This window comes from Papaver somniferum, chromosome 3 (assembly GCF_003573695.1).
Source record: "Papaver somniferum cultivar HN1 chromosome 3, ASM357369v1, whole genome shotgun sequence".
Classification (NCBI taxonomy): Eukaryota; Viridiplantae; Streptophyta; class Magnoliopsida; order Ranunculales; family Papaveraceae; genus Papaver; species Papaver somniferum.
The window spans coordinates 163,117,074-163,128,224 of NC_039360.1; the positions used below are offsets into that span (position 1 = coordinate 163,117,074).

General features: G+C 36.3%; 1 protein-coding gene and 1 long non-coding RNA gene across 13 annotated transcripts; both read right to left on the reverse strand.

Annotated features, from left to right (window-relative positions):
* Positions 1 to 5,072: 5,072 nt before the first annotated feature.
* On the reverse strand, positions 5,073 to 5,573 carry LOC113360274 (uncharacterized mitochondrial protein AtMg00310-like). Its single transcript, XM_026603800.1, has one exon. It carries the CDS (start codon positions 5,571 to 5,573, stop codon positions 5,073 to 5,075), a length of 501 nt encoding a protein of 166 aa, XP_026459585.1.
* Positions 5,574 to 6,235: 662 nt separating this feature from the next.
* On the reverse strand, positions 6,236 to 9,169 carry LOC113361844. Of its 12 annotated transcripts, none has more exons than XR_003365373.1 (8): positions 8,867 to 9,169; positions 8,011 to 8,432; positions 7,818 to 7,917; positions 7,523 to 7,599; positions 7,261 to 7,320; positions 6,772 to 7,181; positions 6,617 to 6,685; positions 6,236 to 6,521 (listed from the first exon to the last, which is right to left on the reverse strand). It is a non-coding gene; the product is annotated as an uncharacterized LOC113361844 (long non-coding RNA). The 12 variants fall into 12 exon arrangements; XR_003365371.1 differs by having other exon boundaries at positions 7,818 to 7,931; XR_003365372.1 differs by having other exon boundaries at positions 6,772 to 6,884; positions 7,064 to 7,145; positions 7,818 to 8,432.
* Between the last annotated feature and the right edge of the window lie 1,982 nt (positions 9,170 to 11,151).

Below are 11,151 nucleotides of genomic sequence, written 5' to 3' on the forward strand. Positions count from 1 at the left end.
AAAAGCCTGGCTTCGTCACTGCTCATTTCTTATTTTCTTATCTAATCGATGATAGTCTTTCCGAGTTGTAATTTTTTATTTTCTTTTCTTTCTCTTTGTAAAAAAAAACATGAAACAATAAGAAGCCCTTCACTTATCCAATGGTCCAGATCAGTTAATCTACAAAAAATAAAAATCAAATAATGGGTACTAAATCGTGTCCATAAAGTTGGGATTCTGAAATAGAGACCAAAATTGTGCCACGATGGTTGAGGTGTTTCGCTGACTTAGCTAGAGTCTAGAAAGTCATCAACCCAGACTTCAATATTGACTCATATCTTTCTTTCTTTCCTTCCAACCATTTATTTTCTTCATTGTCGACCTTATCTCCAAGGTTAAACGTTTCCAAAACTTTGCCTATAAATACATCAACACCAAATCAGGTTATATCTATTCCCAAAGCCTCTTTGTAGTTCTTGTAATCAGTTTTTTCCGTCTGTTAATTTCTAAACACAATTGGCTGAATAAGAAAGTCATGGCAACTTACCACAAGAATTCATCGTTCAACATCGTCTCAATCGGAATCATGGCTCTACTTTTTGTAGCCTTAATGAGCGATTTTACGAATGCAAGCTCCATGATGGTATGGAGCGGACCTGGTTGTAACAACAGCGGCCAGGTTATTAGGAAATGTGGTTGTTCACCCATTAATCTTCGTGGTGGTTATAATTTCATTTACAACGGGCAAACTGCTGCTCTATATAATGAAGATGGGTGCAGGGGTGTGGTTCACACAAGGCTCGGCGATAACGCTCGCATGTGCAGCGGATTCGGGTGGAAGAGTGTCCTCATTCAGTGCTAATTAATATATTATGTATGCATGACCTCGACAAATTATATCTAAATGAACTTAAGAATTATTGCTTGTTACTAGTGAATGTTAGTCTTTAAATGTTCCGTGAAATTTTGCAACATTAAGGTCATGGACTTTTCTATCTTCAACACAGAAACATTTAATTCAACACACACATTTAATTCAACACACAACCAGCAACGAACTGAAATGCAGAGATAACCAAACAATTAGATTGCACTAGTAAAAAATTGACTTGTTCAAATCAATTGTTGATCCTTCTCCTAATACATAAACACATATTCTGTTGGCAAGAAGCATACAACTGCAAAACGCTAATGCAAGAAAGTATATGTAATGTAACAACACTCACCAATGTATCCCCAGTGAAAACAGCTGGGACGTCTTCGTCTTTGCGCGTTACATGGTAACTAATATGACCCTTGGTATGGCTGAAAACAAGACATTCAAATTGAGTACAAAACCAAGACAGAAATTAAAAAAAGAGAGATACGGTACAAATAAATTGAAAAGAAGTAGTGACTAAGATTGGGTACCATGGTGTGTGGAGTGCAGTAATGCTGATATGTGTTCCGAGGGAAAGCCTGTGACGGTTGTCAAGTTTATGGGTACATCCCCTAACATTGTCAATGGAACCACCATAGACCTTAATACCAGGGAGCATTTGCTTAATCTTATCATTCCTAGGAATAAAAGAACAAGACCATCTAATAAAACACTTAAGTTTGTTCATCGTGTCAAGCAAGATAATTTCACTTTCCCAAGATATAACTGGAGCAGCGTTATTGATATAACTTCTATTCCTTTAAGATCTGTTTCCACTATGACTTCAGAAATCTGTAGCTCCACACATCAGTTTACAGCATCCAAGAAAGCTAGGCACTCTGCTTGTTCAGAACTTCTTATTCTTGCATAGAACTTTGAGAGCCCTCCTCTCCATTGCCCTGCATCATCACGAAGAATTAGAGCAATTCCGGTAAAACCAGTATTTAAATCATAAGAAGCATCACAGTTAACTTTCACAAAAGGAAAAGATGGTGGTTGCCATGAATGATCTATATGCATGGGAGGTTGTCTTGGCAGGCTAAGACATATTTGTCTACTATATAATTTTCCTAGATAACTAAAAAAAGTTATAGCTTTCTTTGCCACTGTTTGTGGTATAATCTTCAATTTCTGGAAAAGCACATCGCATCTTGTATTCCATAGTGTCCAAGAGACCACCATTGATGTATTCATCTAGTCACTAGGAGAATTTTGTTGCAAACCAGTTTGCATCCAGCTTTCAAAGAGTTCTGCAACTGTATTGTGTGAACCAGAAAGAACTTGAGATCCACCAGGGATTAACATCCATACTGCTCTTGAGAAAGGGCAAGAGAAAAGAACATGCATCACACTTTCTTCGAATTGGTTGCAGAGGGGACACAGTTCATTAGTATGATGGCCTTACCTAGATAGTCTCTCTTTTGTCGGCAAAATATCAGTAAAACACTTCCAAAAAAAGTGTTTAGTTCTCGGCCAAGTTTGTATTTTCCAAAAACTCTTCCATTCAATCCCCGTGTGCTGTATTAACGGCGATATCTGCATATTTTCCAAGCTTCTTTCATACAGCTTTTTGTAAGCTAATTTCAGCGTAAAAACTCCATTATTAGTAAGCTTCCAAACCAATTTATCTTCAGCAGCAGAAGGAATTCTCATTCTCAAGATTAAGTTTTCCGTATGATCCTCAAATAGATGTTGAATCAGCTGAGTGTTCCAATTTTGGCAGTCTTGAAGAATTAAATCCTTAACCCAAATATAGGATTCGCTGTCTGTGATACCAATCCTTGGAACTTGTGGTACATCAATCCCTATCACCCAAATATCAAGCCATATTTCTATTTTATCACCCTTTCCCAACCTCCATTGGCTATTCTGTTTGATGAAACCAATTTTTTTTAAAGCCATTCCATGCCCAGGAGCAATTGGTTCTGACAGGTGCATGAAGAAAACTTGTGCATGAAAAATATTTTTCCTGGAAATCCTTCCCCCACTGTGTGTCAGTATTTGTGCAGATTCTCCATGCTTCTCTTACTAGTAAAGCCTGGTTCAGAATCTTCATATCTCTAAATCCCTGACCACCACAATCTTTATGTATCTTCAGATTTTTCCATGAAGTAACATATGTAACTCTTTTCTCATCAAAACCCCTCTGATAATCCCTTTGTGCAGCATCAATTTTGTTGATTATTTCTGCAGGAATCTGAAAACAGCTCATTGAATAAGCTGGGATGGTATTAGTTACCGTTTTCACCATCAATGATTTACCACATTGAGACATAGTTTTACCGTCCCATGATGAGAGTCTGTTCTTGACTCTATCATAAAGATGAGAAAAGGACTCTTTTTTCTTTTTTCCAATAAGGAGGGGTATGCCGAGGTATTTTTCAGTTGGAAGCATCATTGGCACCTTTAATCTCCTCGTTAGTATTCTGCAAAATCTACAAGGAACAAGTGCACTATAATGCACACTAGATTTAGAAAAATTCACCATTTGACATGATGCCTTCCCGAAATCTTCAATAATTTCCAGCACATTATTCACATTATGTAGGTCGCCTTTCAAGAACAATAAACAATCGTCCACAAGAATAAGTGTGAGATGGAAGGTGCAGTTGGCGCAATTTTAATACCTCCTATAAGACCTTGAGATTCTGCATGATAAAGTTGCCTTGAAAAAGCTTCCATGGCAATTATGAATAAGTACGGTGACAAAGGATCACCACGTCGCACTCCTCGTGTTGGCTGATAAGCAGTGCAGGGGGCACCATTGAGAAGAATAGAAATCCTTGTAGTAGTGATACATTGCGAGATGAGATAACACCATTCATAAGAGAAACCCATTTGAAGCATCACATCATTTATAAATGACCATTCCAGCCTGTCAAAGGCTTTAGCCATATCTAGTTTTAAAACCAAGTACTTGATATCTTCTTTTTTACTCTTCATGGTATGGATTATTTCTTGTGTCAATAAGATGTTGTCCGAGATTTGTCTTCCCGGAACATATGTTGCTTGAAGCGGGGAGATGATATTGCACATCAGCTTCTTCATTCTTGAAGACATGATCTTCGAGATTATTTTGTATGATGTGTTACACAACGCTATTGGTCTTAAATCAGACGGAAACTGCTTGTTTTTCGTCTTTGGGATTAGAGACACGTTGGTGAAGTTTAAACTCTTTAACAAGAAGCCTGTACGGAAGAATTATTGTACCGTCTCCACAACATCTTTTCCAACAAGATTCCAATTAATTTTGAAAAATCCTGGAGCGAAACCATCCGGCCCAGGTGCTTTCCAGGATTTCATTCCCTTTAATGCTTTGAAAACTTCAATTTCATCTGGTATTCTCATGAGCTCCCTATTATCTTCAGCTGAAATTGTTTTTGGGATGCATTGTAGAATTTGTTCGTTTTTCTATGGAATCATACTGGTGTGCAAGTTACCACAATACCTCGTGAGAAAATCCTCCAACTCCAATCTCTTAGCACACCAAATCCCATTTCATCCTTTAGAGCTGTGATATTATTTTTTGATCGTCTCTTGTTTGCAATAGCATGGTGAAAAAGCGGGGGGTCTAACAACACCACCCAATATTTCTCTTAGCAATCTGTATGGACTAACTCCGAAACACTTTCTAAAGAATCAATTGGATATTAAGACTCAATCTAGTAAAAGTATCTCAAGGAGTTAATATCTCTCTCTTGTTTTGATTTACTCAAGCTAATAGAAATCAACGAGTCTTTAATCAAACACATAGTGGCTTAATTCAGAGAGTATCAAATTCTGGACTAGGTCTCGGGGTTTTTCTGCATTTGCGGTTTCCTCGTTAACAAAATCTTGTTGTATCATTTACTTTTATTTTCTGCAACTATAATTTTTCTTATTATAATTTAAAGTAAATTACACAAACGTTAATTCCTATTTATTTGATAGCAATCCTATTGTGTTTGGTTATGTCCGAACCTATTATCAAGTAAACATACTTCGTTGTTGTATACACTACACCAAATTCTTAGATTCGTAACAGAATCAGATTGGTAAGCTTCCAAACCAATTTATCTTCAGCAGCAGAAGGATTTCTCATTCTCAAGATTAAGTTTGTCGTATGATAATCAAATAGATGTTGAATCAGCTGAGTGTTCCAATTTTGGCAGTCTTGAAGAATTAAATCCTTAACCTAAATATAGGATTCGCTGTCTGTGATACCAATCCTTGGAACTGGTGGTACATCAAGCCCTATCACCCAAATATCAAGCCATATTTCTATTTTATCACCCTTTCCCAACCTCCATTGGCTATGTTGTTTGATGAAACAAGAGCAATTGGTTCTGAAAGGTGCATGAAGAAAACTTGTGCATGAAAAATATTTTTCCTGGACAGCCTTCCCCCACTGTGTGTCAGTATTTGTGCAGATCCTCCATGCTTCTCTTACTAGTAAAGCCTGGTTCAGAATCTTCATATCTCTAAATCCCTGACCACCATAATATTTATGTATCTTCATATTTTTCCATGAAGTAACATATGTACCTCTTTTCTCATCAAAACCCCACCGATAATCCCTCTGTGCAGCATCAATTTTGTTGATTATTTCTGCAGGAATCTGAAAACAGATCATTGAATAAGCTGGGATGGTATTAGTTACCGTTTTCACCATCAGTGATTTACCACATTGAGACATAGTTTTACCGTCCCATGATGAGAGTCTGTTCTTGACTATCGTAAAGATGAGAAAAGGACTCTTTTTTCCTTTTTCCAATAAGGAGGGGTATGCCGAGGTATTTTTGGTTATGTCCGAACCTATTGTGTTTACACAAATGCTAACTCCTATTTACTTGATAGCAATGCTATTGTGTTTGGTTATGTCCGAACCAAATTCCCATATTCGTAAAAGAACCAAGCCGTTACTAAAACGGGTTGTACGGCTTTTGCCGGTCGCAAAAGTGGGTGTTACACTTTTTTGTAACGGCAATGTGGCCATTACGAATTTTGGTTGTAACGGCTCTAGTAACAGCTGAAGACCATTACGAATTTGCACGTGGTAAGAGATGAGGGCCATTACGAATTTTTTGTAACAACATGGTCGTATCATCCTGGAGCCGTTACTACGTGGCACATTAGTAACATGCGAGCCTTTACTACGTGGCAGTTTGAAACACCTTGCAGCCGTCACGGATTTTTTAGTAACAGCAAAAAATTACCGCCAGTCAACATGGACCTGGTGAAAATTAGTCAATGATTGACCAACTTTGACCAGGTCAATGATGACCAGCAAAAAATGTTCGGCCGGAAATATAAATAACCTGCCTACACTTCCATTCCATCCCTCCAAATTCAACAATAGTTTCTCAATCAATTCATATTAACATTCAATCAATTCACACAACAATTCTTCATATTAACATTCAATCAATTCACATCAAAAAGAAAACAAATTCTTCAAGTACCAAATGAAATACATAGACCGAGTTCAGTTCATTTTCACTAAATACACTATAAGTTAGCTCAAATACTACATAGAAGCTTACTCAAAACTTGCAGATACTTCCAGATACTACATAGAGCTTAGTTTTTCTCCGAAGCCTGACACAAAGCAAGCTTGAACAGCTTCATCCAGTTCCAACCAACCCTGGTCACATCAATAAAATTTGATCGTATACAAAACAATCATTCGAAGTAACTCTATAAGAATCTATGGATTTGAAATTGAAGATACATAGATACCTCATCTGAGGTCAAGTGACTGAGCTTTTCATTGGCAATCTCTTCACAACGAACAGTTGCAACCATTACCTGAACATCAAAAACAAAAATATGTTAAAGAAACTGAAATCCAAAATAGAACAAAAAATTGATTCCCTACAGAACAATTTATAGACCTTATGAGCAGGAAGGTTAAGGTGTTGTCTAGGACAACTTTACATATCTGATGTGCACTAAAACCAAATCCTGAAGCTGGGACTACACACCGTCTATCACCGGCAAGCCCTCCCTGGAGGAATAGTGGATAAACCTCATTCTTAACTGCTCAACCTTATAAACAAAGAAGATGACTTAAAACACTTGGGTGATGCATATGGTAACAGGATAGACCCAAACATCACTTTCAGGGTATCAATTCTGAAACAAAGGCCGTGACAAACAATTTGGTCGGAGCATAGTGTGAAGTACCTTGCAAATCCATTGTACACCATAGTCAAATATAACTCAATAGTTCTTGAAGACTTACTGTTCTTCCACTGCTTACCAAAGCCTTGGAAAATATATCATTTGAAAGAAAATCCAGTTTCTAAAAATCGTCAGCATACTACAATCAGTATTCAGTACTCAAATACAGATAAGACTTGGAAGTCTTGATAAATTCTAACCTTGTAAAGTTCTTCATCGAATGTAGTTGGCAGCAGTATGTAGTTCTTCTACCAAGTTCCCTGGAATGCAAAGCTAAAATTGATTAGTTCCTGATTGAGAAGTACCCAACTCCTTTGAAATATAAACCTTTTCCTCTAGTAACATTAACACCCATATTTAACAATAATAATACTTTACTTACAACCATATATAGCATTTGATTCAACTTCTCTAGTATTGAATTGGCCTCTGATCTTAAGCATCTTTAAAGAAAGTATGTACCTTTCTGGGCAAGTACACCAATCACCATCTCCTGGAGCAAACCATCATTACCCATTTGATTGGAAAAAATCACAAACCTGAAATACCAATTTGAATGTAAAAAATTAAAAATCAGATGACAACTACTTTGGGCAACCATATACAAACTATCATGCACAAATAGTTTTCTTTTTGATGGATAACGTATGGTGGTGTTTGTCTTTTTATGGCATCTGAATCTAAGTTTAGTAAATCGAGAAATGTTATAATAGTTTAAGCTAGTAACATTTAAAGATAAAAGCACTGAAATTGGAACCTTTTTGTGGAGATCTGCATATGCTTCCCATCTACGCCACTTATGCTTATGGGTGCATATGCTCACAGCCATAAGCAGCTATCGACTACTGTTATCTACACTGCAAAATTTAACCTACATTCTCTGGTTTACCTAGAAAAGTACTCGTTACACGAATAAAATATTTACAAAATAAAGGATTACGAAACTTTACAATAACTGAAGCAAGAAGGTGACTTGTTTCCACCCTGAGAACTGGATGTCCTTTTTCAAAGGACCTACACTTGCAAAGTTCATCAGCGTCTCCGTCATTCATATCAGTTTCATTCTCTACTCATTTGGACTGGGTCAGCCTTGAGTACATGTATATCCTTTGACTGTGGCACCGTATTCTCGTATTCTTTATTAAGCCAAGTTGTTGCAAGACCATATTCTGCATGCTTGTGTATTGTATACAAAGACAACAAATTCTACAACCAAGTTTGAACTTTTCGGCAAGGAAAAATAGCAATAACTTGGTAATTTTATAGTCAGCGTATACACAAAACAGGAAAACGACGCACCTGAGTCCTTATCTACAGTTCTAACGGCATCTATCAGCACCTGTTTCCTTATTTGCGTCGATGCAAGGAGAGACTGCATTAGTAACCACAACAAAAACTAAAATGAAAACCGAATGATGGTCTTCTAATTAACCTCAGAAAGTGATACACCCATATCAATCAACTCTATATTTTTTTTCTTTTATAAACAGAATTATGTCCTCTAACAGAAATACTAATTTCTGGAACTTAAAAACAAAAATGAAACGAAACGGCTGAGATAATAATATAATCAATTCAACTATATCACCATACTCAACTGTTGCTTTTGTAATCCTGAACACAAGAAACCCTAGTTCCTAGTTTGGGAAAAAACTGAGAGTAAACCTTAATTCCGTGTGAAATCCAAAAATGAACCCTAAACATCCATCCATACTTCAATCAAGAAAAACCCCTCACAGATTATTCAATTTATACATCAATTACAGACAACTCATAGTTAACTTGAGAAACCCTAAATCAACTTACCATTTTTCTGATTTGAATCAATACTTGATTTAACAGCACCACCATGAATCACCGGGGTTCTCAACGGATCCATCATCTTTTCATGATTTCTTCACCTCAAGAATACATAACCCTAACTGTCTCCCTGATTCATAACCTCACACAAAGAACCTAAAATTCACTGTTTTTAGGATTATACCTCCCTTATTCTCCTTCGTACAACAAAAATTATACCATCACCCTCATCATTCTCTGTTTTTCTATTATCAATTTTCATTTCTCAGAATCACCAGAGAGAAGAAGACAAACGAGAGCAGAAGGAACTTCCAGAGAGAAGAAGAGAATAACAAAACTGAATCAATGGTCGAGAGAGGAGACAAATACCTAACGATAAGGAGGGGGAGGAAACATCCTCTAGTTCAGTTTGCTGTGGGTGGGAAAATCTATCAAGCATGTGAATGGCACACACACATACTAAAGGTGTTATGACGGAAGTGTGACCAAGCATGTGAGTGGCACGCCTATAAAAAATTCGTAAAGGATTAAGCTTATCAAGAAATTTTAAAATATTAGTAACGCCTCCAGGGTGTTACGAATTTTTCGTAACGACCATTTGTAATAGGAATTTTGTAACGGCATCAAAGTCATTACGAATTTCTATTACGAATCCGGGAATTTGGTGTAGTGTATATATTGTCTCGATTTTATATCTATAGTCAATCACACAAGTTATTTTGTTGTCGTATTGTCTTGATCTCGTATCCATAGACGATCACACGAAGTGTGAACCGATTAGTTGTATTGTCTCGACTCATTCCATAGACAATCACTTTCGCATAAAGGACTTATAGATGGAAAATTTTTAGATTGAGGTACATTTGGGTACCCTCGTCTTTTCATGGTTAATAAAATTCACATGATTCTTATCTAATGTGTACATAGGCGTACATCTATTAATTAACGAGAAATGATACCCTCACACCCTTATTTTCACATTATCTTATACGTTTGGAGACATTTTTCTTAACCAAAATTAAACGGCAGCATATTTGAAGCTAATATTTTAGGTATATGTTCGTCTTACAAAAATCTACATGCCCAGAAAAATGAGCTCATTCTGAAACGTATAGCTCCACCATCTACTACTTTGAAACTTGACCGTCGAAAGTCGACTAATTCTCAACCATTAAAATTAAGATTTGTGGATGGTCAAGTTTGGTATTTTCGGAATGAACTCATTTTTTGTGAGTGTGTAGAGCTTTATAACACGAACATATTCCCAAAATATTAGCTTCAAATACGTTACCGTTTGATTTTGATTAAGAAAATGTCTCTCAACATGTGAGATAGTATGAAAATGTCTCTTAATTAATTAGTACTTGTGTTGCTTAAATAGTTTTACACATGTTTTTTCTTAATTAATGTGTATATTTCTTAATGTGTACAGAGGTGTATACCTGTTGATATTTGATGTGCACATAGTTGTACACCTGTAGATGTTAACGTCCACATAGTTGTACCTCTGTTGATTGTTAATGCATGCACATGTTAATCCGATCTCAGTATAACTTCCCATGGATAATCTCTAAGTACTCTTCTGAACGTGGTTCTGGTACTATTTGGGTTTATTAGACTAACCTCTTGAACTTGTAGCCCCAACAGGAAAATCCTGAGCATCTTTCTTTGACCTGGTATTTCAGTGAACTAATATTGAAAAAACTATTTTCGGGGCTTGCTTTTTTTAAAACAATGATGAACATGATAGTTGTTTGATTGCTTCTTTAATTTTCTTTGACACTTTCTGTTATTTGTTTCCTTCGGGAATATTTTTCAAAGCTTAAATTGTCAAGTTTAAATAACTCAAGTAAAACTTTTGTGGTGATTCTTGTCGCAGGGTTCAAAGAACGTAAAATGGAAGCTTAACGTTAGAAATATTTCTTTTGAGGTTATCTCTACAACTATATCTTACTTTTCCCACATGTTTCTTGTCTGCAGAAGCCTCTTAACTCAAATATACCTTAAACTATTTTTGTGTATGCAATAGTCAATAAGACTAAAGAACTTTTCTCATCAGCAGGTTTTGTGTGGAAAATATGCCTCAGGCAGGGTATATGCAAAGGCCCATATAACATCTCGGGAAGTTATATTTAGTTTTGTTCTCATGTACAGATTATCTAAGGGAGCATTTGTTATCTTCACATGCAAGAAGGATGCTGAAAATGTATGATTCCTGACATATTTTTATAATCATATATCTTGTTAATCACGAACGTTTGGGAATGAATTTGGTATAGAAGACTTTAATT